Here is an 18,823-nt window from a genome sequence, read left to right as displayed (position 1 = left end):
GATGGGCCTGAATCCTCCCTTGAGTATTGAAAGCAGGAAAGAGAGAAAAGCCAATGGGAAGACTGCACTGGTGAGACTGAAGCCCCAGTACAAAAACAAGCATCATTCACCCCCAACACACACATGAAGGCAGGAAACTATCTGATTATTTCCATCTACCTGGCGCAGTGGCTGGTCCTGAGCAACTCTGATCAGAAGAAAATAGTTCATATAATGTAAAAGTAACCCCCAAGTGAGGCTTGGTTTATTTTGAGCTAACATAAAATACACACATAGCCGACATGCACATCTCATCCAAACACACACTTTATTTCAAGGGGTGTTTCCTCTCTCAGATTGTGCAGCCTGAGCCTCGGTGCCAGTCTACCTCTTGTTTTGCCAAATTGGCCTTTCCCAGCCCCAATGGGACCTGGCTGTCACCTGCAGTGCTGACTTAGCAACAGACATAATGTTGAGGGCTGTGAGCCAGGCGGAATTACAGACACCCTTCTATCTTATGAAGCCGATAGGTGTCACCTTGCTGCTCCTCGGGAGTCTGATATTTTGGCTCGTGTAATATTTATGACGAAGAAAATCATAGAGTTCAGTGAAAACCTTTTGTCTCCTTTGGTGGGGTTAGTATTTTTACTGTATAGCAGAGAAATAACACACAGACTGTTGCTGTTGCTATGTCATCTTCATACCCTGTGGGGTGTGAGTTAAGGTTGAACTGCTAACAAAAATGTACACTCAACATTTCAACTCTTTGAGGCCTAACATAGGGGACACAATCATGGGTAAAAAAAAAAAAAAAATCACATTAGTAGAGTAATTTACACTCTGAAGAGCTCTCTGGAGAAAACAACAGTTGGTTGTTTTAGTGGTAACTGTAGCTTCCACTGGGTTTGACCTTTTGCTTCACACACTTACATACACACAGACAAAAGCTGTGTCTTAAATCCAAATAAGTCAGTTATACTGATAAGTGGGGGGAATAAAAATGAAATAATGATGAGGCTTGTTTGAAGACAGACTTACGTTTTGGCCAAATGAATTAATTTTCTGATCTCTATGTACCCTTTACTGTGCATTGAGTGTGTTTCAGGGAGACAATGGCTGTTTTCTCCATTGGCATAAAAGGCCACTGTTCAGCTACATCTGCTTTCCGACTCCACTTCCGTGGTGGCACAAGAGATCCCAGCGCCAGTTTGTGACAGCCAGAGCACGCACTTGTGTCTGTGTGTGTAAATACACACCAATGCCAGCAAACACACCCGACACACTTTGACACCATACTATTAATAGTCTGTTAAAAATTTGTCCACACAGAAGCATCCAGCAGAATGAGGATGTCAGACAACAACTTACACAGGACATCTGGGGGAACCGGGGCGAGGGGGTGTGAATAACACATCAATCTTAAAAGTGGGCAGCTGTATGAATCATTACAGCATGAACCAACAAACACAAAGATCACAGGAAGTCACGTGGACTGAATGACAGCACCATGGCGTGTCTCAGAGTCGTAGCATCCACAAGGTAATACACAAACAACATCATAAATAATGGCCTACCAGACATGAACACATTCACATGCCCCCCATAATCTAATGACACTGGTTCACAAAGTGTCAGCTGTCTAACAGGATTCAGAGAGTAATTTACACAAATGTCAGCCATGAACACAGACAAACACTGGAGCTGGTCCGCATATTCGTTCCCGCCTCTTTCCTTAACTACAGCGTACCTCACAACCTTTGGCTACTATCCTTTCTCACTCTGTTGTCTCACACTGTGAGAGTCAACTATTGCCGCTTGATTATAGAAGGAGGTAAATAATGAGAAATAATCGTCATCTTTAGACGATTTCTTCCAGCCACTTATGTCCATCCGGAACTTGACCTTTAGTTGTGATTGTGAGGAAGTCTAGACCACAAGGCTCTCACTCAAACAACAATAAAAATGGCCAATTTAATTGCAGCACCTTGGTGTAATTACTGGAAACAAATGAAACCGTGGTCTCATGAGGGTGTTGTCACTGCAAAAACTTGGACAGATTTAGCTACGCATGCACAGAAATAACAGTGTCCCTATTTCTATTTTCAGATGTAAAACAAGTCAGCAAAATACCCTGGTAAGTCCAGTGCTGACGCCATATACTGTAATGTCTCTTCTTTGCTTTAATGAAACGAAAAAGAAGAGGAACTGATATTTGGCCCCAATATTCTGCTGAACATAAGGGCTCCTCAGTGTGCCCAGCACCATTACTGATGGCCGCCCAGCTGATTGAGTGTGTTGAGTCGTATAAGGATGCAACAGCTTCCAGACTCTGAGAATAAGAGAATTACCACACGTTCTCAAGGCCAGTGCATTCAGGCCTTCTCTCAACATGAACTAAAATCATACACAATAGTAAACACATTCATTCTTTTAAATATTTGTTTTGGGTTATGGATATAGACTGACTAGTTCCTGTGCTAGAGCAGAGGTTGATCAGCTTGTAATCAGCTGTGGAAAATGTGAGACGACATGAGGCAAGAGTTAAAGCTTATCAAGGACAAGGTTGTATCATGTAAAAATGGCTTATAATCACTCAGAAAAATGTATTATCTATTAGGGAGGCTGCAAAAATCACAATCATTACAGTTATTTGTTCCACAAAGAGCCCACGCCCAGGACACCCACAAGCTTCATTACATTTAAACCTGATAAAGTCTATTTGGAATGAACCAAGATCAATCTCACCATAAAAACAAACATGAATAGAGTGAAAATCACACCCTTCAGGATACAGCTCTGTGCACCTGGCTGGATATCTTGATTAAGTAGCAGAACACTCAAGGAAAAACCCCATGACTAATTAAAACCTTTCAAACTGTATCCATGATCCTGGTATGCTTTCAAATTTGAGACTGTTTTTTAAAAGGAACAGCAGATGCCCCATTAACATCCCTTTGCCAGCAGGTACCAGCAAAACTGCTTTGATGATGATGATGATGCAAGAGAAGGGGAAGGGGGGGTGTGGGTGGGTGAGCAGGAGGGGGCATTCTGCAGCGGGGGTAAATTACCTGATGGTGGGTTGGTCGAGGGCCCGTAGCAAACTGGTGGGGGGAGGGAGGAGAGGTCCAGCAAGGAGATTGAAGCAGTGATGGCAAAGCAGGGAGAAGAAAAAGCATAAGAGAGACACAGAGATAAGATGAGTGGATGGAGGCAGGTGCTTGAAAATACAGTACAAAAACCACAGAGCAACAAAGCTTTAAAAGACACGTGGCACATGATGTGGCACACAGACCAAAGTCAAAGTGTGTATTTGCAAAACAGTATCTGAATTTTCTACTTGCTTTTAGCAGCAGATAGACTGGATTTACAGCACAATGTAGAGATTATAAAATAGTCAAAAGGAATGAAAATAATTTCCAGCATCCTTTAAAACAAGGCCTTCTATAGGTGTAAATACAACTTGACTGGTCTGCTTGGTCTTTCTGTCCTGGTGGGGGCTGGGCAGGAGTCAAGAAAGATTAATAAATAATGCTACAGAGTGCATGTATACAGAGAGCACTGGAAAAGTAAATGTGATATTTGGATACGTCTTACTTGGCTTGTTGTGGTGGGAGATTTATCACAGAAGGTGTTAACATGTTACCGCTCTCAAAATTGCTTTGCAACACTAAACAAACAATATAAGATAGAGCATCTTGAAAATACACAAAAATTTCACAGATATATTTTTCAACCAAGTAAGATAACAACATTACAGCCAGCCACAACTTATTAGCTTGTGAAAGGACATAACAAAAATTGCTTGTTAAAAAATATGCTCCACAGGTCTAATAATGCATCAGTCTCCACGGGGATCTAATACAACATGAATCATCACAAAGGTGTAAATTTGCCTGAAACTCTGAACAAAGACTTGACACACTGGTGAAAAACAGTCAAGCACTTCAAAGAGCTGCCACACTGGTATGGTTTCCTTTCTTTTATGCTGGAAGTAAGCCCAATTTTAAACTCCAAATTCACCCACAAACTAACAGAACTGGGGCAAATTTCCACTGTCATTTGATATTTTAGGAAGGTCTCCACTCTTCATCAATTCAAAAAAATTACAGCGCTGGCTGTTAAGACAAGTCAGAAGGTAATGTGGCAAAAATCTCTTCATCTTCTTGTCTATATCTTCTAGCCCACTATCCAGAAGACCAATTTGAACTCTTTCTTCCGCAGCCAACTGCTATTCAATTTTCCCACTATTTTTTCCGTGATTAATTACACATGGTTTTGACTGAATGTATGAGGCTGTTTCAGCTGGTAGCTAAATGACGGAAGAGATGGATGGGAGAAAATTACACCAGTGTAGACTCACCACCAGTGATACAGTGCTGCCACCACTCACGACGATGAAGGAGGCTTCATTAAATAAATACTATGCTAAATTGCTTCACAGCACCATGAGCAGCTTAAGGATCAGCTTAAGCTGTGTGGCTTCTACCCTCCATTACTGGTTCAATGAAACTCTGACTTCCAATAACAGTCGCAGCGAACCACACAGACTGTTTAGTTACTCTGAGGCGGTCGTGCTGTAAATCGAAGACCAGAGGGGACACTCACCGGGCGACTCTGTGGCTGTGCATTTATTGGCTGTGTCTGGGGAGAGTACACTAGAGGGGCGGAGCCAGCATTTTGTCCAGGGTTGTATGGAGACTGTCAAAAGAAGAACCGGAAAAGATGGACAAAGAAGAACAGGGTTTGTTATAGACTCAGGAGCTGTGCAGTAATCAGTCATTTAATTAAGACATTTCACACTTTAAAAAGGACTAACAGCAAAATTCCTTACTTCACAACACTAACTTACTTTGGATGCTGCTGGGAGAAAATGTTTTCGATTGGCCTTTATGTACTGCGCAGAGATAATTGGTACCCTCAAGGACTGCAAATCCTGTGTCTCTTTATTCCTCATCTCATGTGCAGTGAGGCTAAACAGAGGTGGGTTTAAACAGATATCTTGCTCTTCTTGAAGCTGCTGCTGGTGTGGTTGCGATAATCTAAGTTTGTGCTGGCTGACAAGACTATTTATAGAAAGCTGGTGAGAGACTGGAGCTGCTTTAGGGTGAGGCAGTAGGCCATTAGGCTATAACGGTAAAGATGAACAACGAGATTCCTCGCGAGCATAGTCACATACTTCCAGAGAAGCTGAGTCACGGAGTCGATATGCTCATAAATGATGCCAGCTTCAGAGCAGCGGTGTCACTCTGTTCATGATTAATGGTTACACTGAGAGTTACCTGTTTGAAGTGTAACCAGATGATGTAATGCTGCCTTAACCGAGGAAAGATGACATGTGGGTGAATCTTCCCATAACGCTCAGCTATGATTTATTTCTGTTTTGTTACCAGGTCTGATTTTTGTTATTACCCCATCCCGTCTCCACCACACACACAGATATCACTGTGGTTACAGGCAGAGGAGGAAGAAGTAAGCCCCCTTTAACCCTTTCCTAACCTCTGCTATCCTAATTAATTAATCCAACCTAATCACAGAGAGTCTGCCCTTAACCCACATCTCCATTATTTCTTACTGAGCTTCAAAGAACGTACTGTATGTCTAACCATAATAGGCAAAATGTTACATTAATAATAAGGTTGCGGCTTTTACATTAAACCTCTGTCAGCTCCAGGCTTACAGATCTGGCTTCAGTGTGTAATAATAGACCTGTGCCATCTGCATCCAGGTGTAAAAATGATCATACATCATAGTTAAATAGCTGTGGTATATGACATGACTATCAGCTGATTTCTCTGGATTGTTTTACCACACTGACATGTTGTAGTATTCCTTCCATCCTGTGGGAACCCCACAGTGACACAACTCTTTGCTGCTGAATACAACAGCTGACAAACCAGAGAATGTTCAGTGACAGGTGCAGTCATAATTAATTTTAATAATATGCTACCTATTGTTTATCTTCATTTTGCCACATGCATGCCCTTATCAGGATTAAACAGGGACTTCATAGAGAATAAAGTAGATGTACTGCACCTTTGTCTATAGGTAGTAGTGTACAGGATTTGTTCTTGAATTTTGACCCTGTTTTAAATCATATCAACATCTGAATTTCATCAAAACAACACAGTTATGCACACATAGCTCACTGCTGTTTAGATAATAGTACTGACACAGAAGATGACAAACAGGAAAATAAAACATGTAAAAAGCTGATGTAAGAAAAGACAAGTAACACAGGTTAGGGGTAGGCGATAAAGACAAAATTAACATATTATGCAATAAATTTATCAGAAGTATTTCAAATGATCAAAATCCAAATCTTCCCATGTCTCAAATCTTGGTTAAGAAACAACTTATTGTTCACTCTTACATGTAAACAACAATGTAATTATGTGAAATTTTGTCATGATGTGATTATATTGGGAAATGATAATTTATAGCACTGAACTGTTGCCCAGTCCTAACAAAGGTCATAAAAAGTGAGCAAACAAATGGACAGACCAAACATGAATACGCAGAGAGGATGACGGCGGACACAGTGACAAACTCACCCCTCCGCCTGCCTCCCAGCCCTTAGGGTAGCGATATGGGGAAGCTGTGGGTACTGATACCTGAGAGAGCGCCGGGGAGTGGGCATGACCGGGCGGGGTGCCCGCCAAGCTAGGGTGTCCCTTTGTGATGTCATGAGCAGTGTAAGGAGCGCCAGCATGCCTGGGTACCTGTTACCGCAGATAGACAAAATATTATATCTCACACACACACACAGACACAGACACACACACACACACCACACACACACACACAGTGATAGAGAGGATTCCACAGGTCATTAGTCCTCCATCCTGCTGAGGAATGTAAATTAAGTACTCCAGCTCCAGGATTAGCCCCTGTATGTGTGCAGAGGTAAAGACCTGAGCTGTGCATGGGTGTTAAAGCCTGCTGCGGTTGGCTAAAGGCTGGGTTCTGGCCTCTCCTGCGGCCTACTGTGCCAAACTATGCTGTGCAAGGATGCCTGGGCCTAATATGGCAAAATTGGGTCAAGTAATCATATTACATTCTCACTCATCTGTGATAGACAGAGTGCACCTGATACAACTAAGTCATGCTAAACAAGCCTTATCGATAGGGGCCAGTGTAGGGTTCGGGGGCAGACAGCGGCCGAGTGCAGCAATATGAGGCGAAGATGCGATTTGACTCAGCTCTTGGCCTGTGGTGTGGCAGGCTGGGCCTTGGCTGCTGCAGCTGTGGGCTGGCACCACTGCAGGTGCTGCTTGTTGCTGCAGCAGGCCTGACACACCAGGGAATGAGACAGGATACTGCAGGAAGAAAGCAGGAGGCAGACACTGAGACAGCCTGGAAAGCTCAGCAACCTCACCTCTTCTCTCCAGAGCCTTTTTCCATCTACAGAACCTGGCTGTTAGCATTTTAGAGGCTCCTTAAGACAGCCACTGACACCAATGTTTAAAAACATCTCAAATTACATTTAAATCTACCTGGTACTACAAGCAATGTCTGCACAGCTTCTATAGCACCAATCCGATCTGCATTTCTCCATCTTTCCTATGTGGCCCACTTCCCTCAGATGACCTGGGATAAAGCAACTAATCTAGCTGCTGTTGCCAGGGGAGGAGCCTGCTCCGCTTCAGGCAAGTGACTGATTCTGAGGACATACAGAGTGATGGGATGGGGGAGGGGAGGCAAGCCGCTGTATAGAGGCTGTACATGAGGGGAAAGTGGGGGGAGAAAAAGAAACCCCAGCATCATCCGGTGCACAGAAAAAAACTGTTTCATGCCATGAGCATGAGGTTTATTTCCACCAGTGTCATCATTGTTGCAGCCTAACCCCCTAAAATGAACTTTCGGAGCTACAAAATCCCATAAAACCTGCAATGTTTCCAGTGCTGTTGTGTCACAATGGAGAAATACAGCTGAAGAGCCGATATTCAAGCATACAGTGATTTTCTTTGTGCAACGTGCAGCTACCTACTGTTACCTCCTACATTTCAGAAATGTTATCACAGGCAACATTTTCTTTGTGGTGTTAAATAATCAGAGTGGCAAATGTAAGGTGTACTACTATGCTTATAGTAGTAGTAGTAAACATTTATTTACAATGTGTGTGTGCAACGATGACCATAGAGGTATCTGTCCCTTTAATGGTAGGATTGTCTCTAATCAGTATCTCACAAAGTCTACCTAATCTAACAAATGACTGCCCCTCCAGGTAAATTCACATATGGCTTATCAGAGGAGAGGCACAGGAGCAGTGCAGCAGAGCACTGGTCACTGAAGATGAGACATTAAATATAAGTAAACAGATAAGTAAATTTGGATAAATATCTAAATCTAAATGACTAAATCTAAATCTACTTGTCTACCTGAAGCCCCTAACTCACATGTTGATGCTGCAGGCAGGTTAAAAAAAATATATGAATATTACTATGACAAATATCTGATACAGGAAATGTTAATTAACTCCTGAAGGAGTTGTTGAATGGCAGAGGTCCCCTGAGGTGACAAGTTTTTCTACAGCAGGACTCTTGTGGTCAAATCACAGCATCATGTCTCCTAATAAAAAAAAAAAAAAAAAGCAACCAACAAATACATGTTTACAATGCCTGTAAAATCTACTCACCCTCCTGCAGAGATTTGTTTACTTTTATAATTAAGTAATTTTCTATTGCTCAGTGCCAGAAACTCTTAGTTACATTCACTGTGACACAATGTTGAAAATATGAAAAAAAAATTAAGGAGGGGTGAGTAGTTTTACAGGCATTATTATCGTGCATCATACCAAATGCTCAGTGATTAGGTGCACTTGCTTAAATGAATTCAATAAATTAAAAGGTTATAATGTTGTTAAGAGGAAACAGGTGGATTTCTCCTGCACTGGACTTCAGTTGGGCCTGCCTCGAAACACAAAGCAACATCTGTGGCACTCCAGAGGTAAAAGAATGTGCTGATTTTTTTGGGGTGAATTAATTTACAACCAACAGGCATATTGTGGTTATAAAGCTATGTGAGAGGAGTTTCTAATATTTTGTGCATATTATCTATTTTGCAAGGGTAGATTAAACATCCTTGAGTAAGATGCAATTCAGCAACACCTCTCAAAAAGTTTCACGATTGTACGCAACAAAAGTTTGACCATCTACACTATGCAAACTCTGACTGAATAAAGCTACACACAGCCTACAATGTAGATATGAGTCATATGTGCGTATTCCTTATAGGTGGGTAAGTACGTGAGTGTGTTTGTGACAGGGGCTGCTGGTAGTGACTCACGCTGTAGACTGCAACTCCAGGCTGTGTGGGGAAGATTCGGTCGTCCAGTGATGGCTGAACCCGTGGGATTCTGGAAAAGGTGTGTTAAGGAAAACTGGAGACCTAAAAACAGGTTTCATGCTAGATAAGAGTTGGACGGCTCTACAGGTAGGATTCCTGTCATATTTCAAATGTAGTAGATACTGTTAACCATACATACTGCTGACTAAACCATGTGAGAAGACTCGGTGTAGGACGTTTGAAAGTTTCTGGTTTAGCTAACTCTGACTCGGACTTTGCTGCTGAAATTGTTTCATTGTACAGTTTTATGTTTTTATGCAATACATTAGCTGATTCAGATCCAAAGGGTTTCCCTCAAACCCCTATAAGCTCAGCGAGTTTGATTTCAAGGATCCCCCCCAACCACCCCGCCCAAAAATGCCCCATCTCTGCGAGTACACTATGTACCTTCACCATTCTGCAAGAGTTAAAGGGAAAATCTGAAATGGATTTCTGGACTACCTCAAGCAAGAGGACAGACAGACAGAGCAGACGACTACTGCTCACTGCTCACAAAGGAATAGCAAAGGTACAAACTTCATTCAATATTAATTCTCTTTTTCTTATGCTAAAAGGCAGAATAATAATAAGGTCATAGAAAAACCCTCCTGTCATGACACTGAATAAACCTACAACACTCTAGGCTTTATTAAGGCTTAGGGAACTGTTTGAACAGAAACCAGAGCAGGAGATTACTTTTTTAAGGCCTCTGAAACATGTAATAATGAGAGTCACTCGGGAGACATCAATCAGATGTTTCAAGGAGACAAAAGAGGGAATGTGTAATGGCCACACAGAGGAGGGAAGCCCTGTGGTTAGTAACCTGCTCAAGCAGTTGTCTGTGACAGAGAGGCTCACACTCTGCTGGTCACATGGTTTAAGGGAAACCGAACGTCTGGCTTTCTTCCTTTCACCCAAATCACGCCTCCTTTTCCCCTAAGCCCTCTTCCTTTACTCCGCTCTTGCCTGCAGGGGCCGTCATCTCTCTTGGACCCCTGCCAGCACCTCTCTACTTGTAACCGACAACACAAGAGGGAGAAGAGGGGGTTGAGGGGTGTGTGGGTGGGGGTGTAGAGAGAAAAGAATCATTTAAAAAGAGAGCTGCGATTCAAAAAGCAGAAGCACAGCAGGAAGCATTATCTGTTTCATTGCTGGGGAATTTGGAAAAACAACACGCCCATCCCCACGCACACAGTAGATGTACACAAAGAAATTAGGAGTAATTAGAGGCTTGGTCTCTTCACGCTCACATGACAGTCTAGGTGAGGAGGAGCACAAAAGCACAGTATTCACAATTCTTACTTTGGTTTTGTCATGCTTGAAGAATCTAACACAGGGCATTTCCCACGTAGTGTAAGTGTTAGAAAGACTGATTCACCTGGTTACCTGTCATTGTCTAAAAAGCCATAATATGGTCCCTCAAAGCCACAAAGAAGATGTAAAACATTTATAGTAATAATTACATCTTGGGGGGGGGGGATGGGTGAGGGGTACCAACAGGCAACCTGATCTGTCTGCTCTACATGACCGCTAGTTGGTAACTGTGTCGGGGAGAGTGGGGACGTAGACAGGTGAAACCGGGGTCCAACCTGCTGCAGCAACAGGAACCAGACTCTGAGGGCAAATCTTCTTACAACAGCAGCCAGATTTTAAAAAACGAGATTATTTGAATGGCTCAAAGCCAGTATGCAGATTTCTGTTTTCTCAGAAGATAAATACCTGTATTAATTGCAGCTTGCTGCTCTACGTACAGTCAGAGGGGAGACACTGGTGCTGCGCCTTTAAGTGCAACACGTTTCTCCTATCACGTTTTGATGGAAACTCAAACAGTGATACTGAGCAGAAAATCCATTAGACTGCATATCGACACTGAAGCAACACAACAAGAGATGCATTTAACAGGATAACTGATCCAGTCTTGTTTTCCCTCTGCAAAATCATTCTACATGAAAAGGGGAGAATTTCCCTTTGATATTAAAAGCATTTTCAATTTTTGGCTGCATGTTTCCTCTGAGGGTTCATAATAGTTAGCTAGCATAATTGGACATAAAAGCTATTTTTTAAGTTTCTTTGCTTATTTTTGCAGTTTTAATATTGACTGGTGGTGGTGGTAATGATACTGCAGTCAGCTTGATAGCAGCTCGAGCTTTTATGCAGTGTCACATCCAGGTGATCACGCTGGTAAAAACATCATTTATGTCAAGCCCTCCATGGGGGTGGCCAGGAGGTAACCAGATGGATACAGACATGTTTACAGTCAAACTCTACTTGCGTGTATCAGGCGCAACCAAAGTGGCTGACCGCACTAATTAGATATTACTCATTAGTTTGATCTCCATTAATTTTCTGCTTGAGGAGAGACGGCAGGCACAATGGCACACTTAAAGACTTAGAACAGGGACACGGCTTCAGGAAGAGTGTCAGTGTGGCTGACACTCTTTCTGAGAAGAAATGCAGTATTCAGATAAAGGAAACATGAAGGTACAGTAACTACACCTCAAGGATGCTAGCTATTCAAACTGAAAGGACATTTGAAGACCGTGACCACAGATTTCTTGTGACCCAGTGACACTATGTCAAACAGGGTTTCCACCTCCTAAAGAAGACCAGGCTGCCTTGTAGTTTATTGTTAGTAATATAAAATCTGGTGCCGCAGCCCGAAATGAGCCCATGCTAACCCTTCTTCCCTGAGGAGATCATAAAGTAGCTTCCTTGTCCCCTGACCCCACAGTGACCTGTAAGCCACATTTAGGAGGGAAAAGCTGCTGCTGCTCCTACTTCATCATTAGCTTACTGTAAAGCCACTTAAGTGCTGAGTGTATGAGAGGGAGAGAAAGGGAGGAGACAGGAGGAGATACAGCCTTACAAGCGGCATGGGTGTGATCGGAGGGGATGATGCAGCTCAATAAACTGTAATCTGCTATTACTTAATAAATTAAAGAATCACAGTGGAGTAGTTTGCAACCTCATCCCTCAGCAAGAAACACTTGAAATACCCAAGAAAAAGAGTCAAGAGCAGGTCAGAGTGAGGGGAGAGTTTTTGCTGACTTAGCTGCTCTGCAGACAAACATCACCTAAATCAAATAGTAATGTTTGCACTGGCGTATAATTACACACATGCGATTTCTTTGCCACAGCAGAAAGTCTTGTGTCGCATAAATATGGCACACATTTCAAATAAACCCTAAAGGAACTCACTGTGTCTCATTTGAATGATGCAGGCTACCTGCAAATCTCAGTGCAGAGGGTTCAGAGTGGAGGCACAGGAAGTGAGTGGAGACGGCCCAGATGGTGCAGACACAAACCCTCCTTCCCCCTGCTGGCCCACTGGCCACTCACTCAAACTCACACACACACACACACACACACACTGTTGGATAAAAGCAGAGCTCACAAAGCTCTCACTGCCTGCCTGCTGTTGCTGAGATTGCTCTTTCACTACAGCATGAACAATGGTTGGTAGGTTGGTGAATTCAACTCTTACAAACCAAATCTTAAGCAACAATAGTTCTGGACCGTCTGTAGCTTAGACTGTGTTTACTTTTAGTATTAAATTAAGGGGAAAGGCAGGCAGGCATTAATAAATACCAAAGTAATAACAACATGCTCTTTCCAGGACCTACAGGGCAAATCCTCATTTGAGTTACCACTTACTCTGGGTTTGAGGAAATAAAAGTACTTAATCATGATGGAAAAATGATGATGACGACATGAGGAAGTTTCTTCAGTATTCTGAGACAATCACACATGGCCTGCACAGGAGGAAATGAAACAAATCATGCTTCATCTATTTATTAAAGAGACGCTGCTGATGTAAGAGTCTGCTGGTCATCCTCCCGCAAAAGACCAAAATATTGTATTATCTTAAGGGGGACCTGAGAATTTTCAGCAGTATGTCTATATGTACTCCATTAGCTGCTCTGTCTGTTGTGTATCTGCCAAGGTGCCTTAAATAAATATGAAAACTACAGCCCTGGATTCCTGTTATTTAATCAGTAATCTTCCCTAGTGGAAGCAACCAGTAACAGTTATTGTCTGTGAAACTCTGGACACAACTATCTGAGAAAATCGGTATTACTTTGATGGGGTGTGCAACGACTTGCGTTGTTAAACTGTCAGACACAGGTGATACATTATTTTATACAAGCAAAATTACAATGACCAAGAAATGAGGAATTTATTGGGAGCTCCTGCAGCGGAAACAGAAACACAGGCCAGTAGTCAGAAGCAGCAGCCACGAATAAATTATCGCCAGGTTACTGGCTTAGGTTTGAAGCAGCAGCAGCACTGAACTGTTCCAGCAGTACCACCAGCTTTAACAATGAAAAGTAGCCAAGCTGATTAAAAACACTTGCTAAAAAACAGCACTCAATTACTCACCAACAGCGCCATGGAATATCTTATTTTTCAGATTCTGTTTTGTATTAAAAGACCTCTGAAATATAACAGACAACTGAAATAAATAACCAACACCAACTAGAACATGGGAACAGGGACATCTGTCTACAGTAGCACTGTAACAGGTGCTGCACTTACCACTGCCCACAATCAAAGGATTTACTTGGCTGCAGTGTACTCTCATTGTACCTGCAATATTGCATTAGTACAACTCTAAAAGCAAAGGATAAATTCTTGCTCTGAAACAAATATTAACACAGTTTTGGTAGAAGTTGTAGCACTACTTGCTGACAAGTGTACGTGAATATTCTGAACTCCACCATCAACCTTAGAGCTACAGTGTGTGGGTGGGACGGATCTCCAAACGCAGAGTTCACAGAAAACACCAAGTGCTGTAAGAGCAGTTGAAACAATACAAATATAATCATAAAATGTTGGTTTGGGTGGTTTTGGGTGGATTTGAAACGCTTATTCTTCTAGAGTAAATTCAGGTGCTCATTCAAGATCGAAAAAAATACATCCACAATGATATGTGTATATGTCACTTCATATAAAAACAGTGGCAGAGGCACTGTGTGCAGGATGTCTTCTTCAACAGGCCACTCCCTCTCTGGAAAGAACAGTCCTGCATGCTGGCTCATAACAACTCAGCAGTTTATTTATAACATCCCACTGTGAGTGTACTCAGGAGAATATCTTCTCATGCAGGCTGCACACACCTGTCCAGAAATACAGGACTACTGTGTTGTGTGACTGACCAGCTGGATACATATATGACGTAGCTACACCTCATATCTAACTCTGTCTGTGACTGCATTCCTGGCTCGCAGGTTACATTAGACGTCTCTGCTCTTTATTGGCCAATACTGTCACACTTTTGCCCAAACAGAAACGCAAACCATGAGGACAAAGACGAACAAAACATTTGCAAAGTTGTGAGACTGAAATAGTAGTGAGCCTTTTCAAAGAGAGATGAAAGTACTGTACCATGAAAGCTGAGTGATTGGGGTGGGGGGGCCTTAGTTTTCTCAGCTGGGTCAGCAGTGGGATGAGGTGAGGTATGGGGGGATGGAAGGAAATAAGGGAGGGCTAAAGCGGGCTGGGTGACCTGGGCCTTTGTTGGCAGATGGTGGGAAGCGCCACCTTGGCCTCTCGCTCTGAATGTTAAGCAGCGCTGCCATTGTCTGGCAAGTGCAGCAGCAGACGCATGCGCCGGGTGTTTCTCTGGCAACCAGGAACAGAAACAAACTGCCCCCCAGCCCTCCACCTCCTCCTCCCTGCACTGCTCACATACACGCCCCACCAACTCTCCTGCCTCTGAACCCCTGTGCATCTCAGGACTCCACAAACACACAAGCCAACATCCTCCAAACGGGAATTCCCACACACCAGAAGCCCGACCCAGACGGAGAGTCACATGCATCAACACTCCTGACCTCTGAGGTCCAGGGAGAGCGAGGGGTCAGACAAGTGCCGACACTCAGATGGTCAGACATGAAAATCAAATGCTGCGCAGTGAAGTGCTACAGGCACTAACACTCATGAAGATCCCAGGACAAAGCAGACTAGTTTAAATTTTTGTATAAAGTCACTCAGTCAATGTTAGTGCAGTTTATTCTCACTTTTAACTCTCCACCTACTGCACAGATGATTATGTAATGCAAGAATAAATCATAGTTTATTATACTGAAAGACATTCCACATTTAATATAATCAGACTCCAAAATTACCACATACTTGAAACAACACCTCTTCAACACATTGTCAACAACCAACTAATATGATTAATTTCATAAAAGTAGAATCTATTGCAGGGCATTGGCACTGAATTGAATTAAAGGCACATTAGCAAGATGTAACTGTCATGGCATCAATATATTATGACTGTGTACTGCCCCCCTCCACCACCATGTGCACACAGGTGGCAACATAATATCATGTAACATGAAATTTAATTGCGTCTTCATGATACTATCTCCAACTACTCAATACATTCTGTAAAACTATAATTAACCAGCTGGGCTAAGTCTGATCCTTAGATGACATTTTAAAAAGAATTAGTCTCATGAAGTAATTTGCTACTGCGCTACAGGCCTGCCTGATGGCTGTGTGCTACAGGTTTGTCCCTGTACTTTTAACAGACACACAGGTACATGTACATCAGTGACTTACTGGTCACAGCTTCATCAAGAGGGGTCAGAAATTCCTTATTTTGATACAATATCAGACTGATCACTTTAGGCAGTGGAAAAGTTAAGCTAAGAAAGAATGAAACCAAAACGAAAAGCCAAATCTGTCAATCTGACAATTATTCCAAAGAGGTGTAATATAAAATCGAAATATTCACTATTACTCTGGTTATTGTTATGTGTTCCTATCCCTTAAACAAGACATTCATTCATTGAATGGAGTGGGTGCAGTTCTGTGCTCCACTGGCAGGCACAGGCACTTACAATCATACAGCTGAAAGTAGGTTAAGCAAATTTAACAGTCATTTCAAAAGCCTGGAGAGTCAGGAGAGGACATGGCATGACAGATAAAGAGACCATTATCTTCTGTGTTGTTTCATTTACTCATCTAACTCACAGACATCACAACACACTGTAAGCGGGGGGGGTTCATACTGCCACCTGCCATAACCAGCTACTTACTGCCCCTTACAAATGTCAGGAACACAGGGTGGCTGTGATCACGGGTGGCAGGAAATCAGGTTGAGACATCACGCCCCAAAGCTAAGCCACAACAGAAGCCATCAGATCACAAAAGACACATTTCTCTGCCACTGACAGACAGGAGACGTCAACCTAATCCTCCCTCTCACACTACTGCCACCAGCTGTAAATAAAACAGGAGGTGACATAACCAGTGACTTCATCCCACCAAAAAGTAGGGTAGAGTAATACTAGTCTATCTCGGAGTAAAACTCAAAGATAAAGGAATATTTTATGGGCAGTGACAGCATGAAGCCACGACAATAAATGTTGATAGAACCCTACATTGAATGAGACATATATTTGGGAGATGGCAGAAAACTAAACATTATGATAAGCAATTTTAATATTTTAATCAACTAATAGTGGTTTAACTACCTGTTTATACTGAAGCAAACATCATTATAATTATAAAGAGGTTCATAAAACTAGCTAGCTACTTTCTTATTGCTAATCTATGCAGGCTGTCCGGCCCAGGCACTGACAGGCCTGTCAAGGTGCACAGGAACACCCCTTCCCTTCAAAAACTAATGTTAAGGGAGATGCAATTCCCACAAGCCGGGCCTTGCACGGGCTAGCATTAGCCACATTATTAAGCTACAGGTCAGCACCCTGAAACGTATGAAGCTTCCCTGCTCTGCGACGCTGCATTCACTGACTTGTGCACTTGCTAGCCACTGAGGCTACTCTTAATGTAGCAGGCTGATACAGTAACAAGGCTAATGCACCTTGCTAGCCACCAACGGTAACTGAACAAAGCCGGCAACCGGTGTGGAAAGCCTGATAGCTTGCCGGTGATGGAGTTTTGCAACACTAAATACTGTCATCTTGTTTAACATTAACAGATAATGCCACTAGATTCAAATGACACTCATATTCAAGCAAAAATGTCACTAGAAGCACAGGTGTAGCGTCAACTCCCAAAACCCAAACTGACATTTCCGTTAGCTTTGACAACCGGCTTGATAAGCTAATGTTAGCATACTTAGCTAGCTAATTGTCCCCTCCCCTCCCAGCTCCCTCCAAACGAAACCATCATCCCCGCATCCAACCTCTATTATCTATCACTAATAAAACTAAAATGTGTACTACTCGCATATAGGGAAGTGAAATGCATAAAATCAAAAGCCATTTCCACGTTACCCAAGTCAAAGGATACTGAGGTGGCGGTACAGCGCCGGGCTGAGGAGCTGTTGGGGCTCCCGGCGGCAGAGACACGGAGGTCAGGGTAGCCCGCAGTTGGCTCGACGGAGAGGGGCCACTTCCAGGTCCGCTAACTGCGACAGCGGCTTGTTTGGGGACCACTTTCGGTGGCAAACTCATCGCAAAAAAATCAACAAATAAAAACAATACCTTAATAAATACTGATACAAACAACGCCTAGCTTGCATACATAGAGCAAGCGTAGCAGATTCTTGAAGCAGGCCCCAAATCCCTTTAACGAACTGGGATAACGAAGCTCGAATAGCAACACAAACGTCTTTTTTTCATGGAAAGTCGCTGTTCGGATCAGCGGTGCTATTCATGGGGACGGTGGGAGGTTTAGCCTCCCTCGCCCGTCCGGAACCTCTGCGGATCCGGCTCGGTTCGTTTCTTTCAAAAGAAATAATCGCCACGATCTTCAGCCTCCCTCGGCGATCTACCTTTTCTTCTCGACAAGTATGTTTTCTATCATTTTTTTCTCACAGAGATGAGAGACTTCGCCAACATGGCGTTGCGGCCGCTTCCAGCAGTCCGGGCAGGACAGATGATTCGGCAATTCGCGGCCAGTTACGGAATCGTTCGGCTAATCAACTAACCTTCAATCAAATACAGCTATCCAAAGCCGAGCAGAGTTCACGTTCATAATGTGTCCGATATATTGATTTTTGCAGTTTTATTTTAATTTGATTTGATTTAATATTATTATTATTCTGTCGCCTTCAAATCCACTACTTAGTTAACGGGATCATAGTCCTGAATGTAGGAATATTTTACCAATAATTTTATTTTATTTTTTCCTTTTATTTTATCGATTACTAACACATTCTGGGGCAAAAATAACGATAATAAAAATAATAAATTACACATTACATGTTTCTAGCAGTTTGCGTGTATGAATGGCCCAAAAGCCTTCACATTCAGTAATTATCTATTTAAACGGTATAGTTCATAGAGTCTGTGGGTGGTACTCTGCACCAGCAGCAAACTACAAGAGGCACTTGTGTGTGTATATAGCGCCATCTACCGTTCATCCGGCTGCCTCGCATTTGCAAGTTAGTACAACATTCTCCCAATAAAATTACTGTAATTGGTAAAGTAATGATCTGAGACGCTGGTTATTATGTGAATCTAGCCAACACGTCTTTGCACAACAGAAAGATGTTTGTGTGCGATTTCAAACAACTGAACAAATCTGCAGACATGACACA

General features: G+C 42.7%; 1 protein-coding gene across 1 annotated transcript in view; it reads right to left on the bottom strand.

Moving 5' to 3' along the window:
• Positions 1–18,233, bottom strand: part of eif4g3a (eukaryotic translation initiation factor 4 gamma, 3a) — a 51,683-nt gene extending 33,450 nt beyond the window's left edge. Inside the window, 5 exon segments of the mRNA XM_051074647.1 lie at positions 3,048–3,080; positions 4,585–4,677; positions 6,531–6,698; positions 9,265–9,334; positions 17,572–18,233. Of these exon segments, the coding sequence (XP_050930604.1) occupies positions 3,048–3,080; positions 4,585–4,677; positions 6,531–6,698; positions 9,265–9,334; positions 17,572–17,735 (528 nt within the window). The 5' untranslated portion in view covers positions 17,736–18,233.
• Positions 18,234–18,823: the final 590 nt, after the last annotated feature.

This window comes from Lates calcarifer, linkage group LG12 (assembly GCF_001640805.2).
Source record: "Lates calcarifer isolate ASB-BC8 linkage group LG12, TLL_Latcal_v3, whole genome shotgun sequence".
Taxonomy (NCBI): domain Eukaryota; kingdom Metazoa; phylum Chordata; class Actinopteri; family Centropomidae; genus Lates; species Lates calcarifer.
Note: the sequence above shows the minus strand (reverse complement) of the source record. Positions and strands in the feature narration are given on the sequence as shown.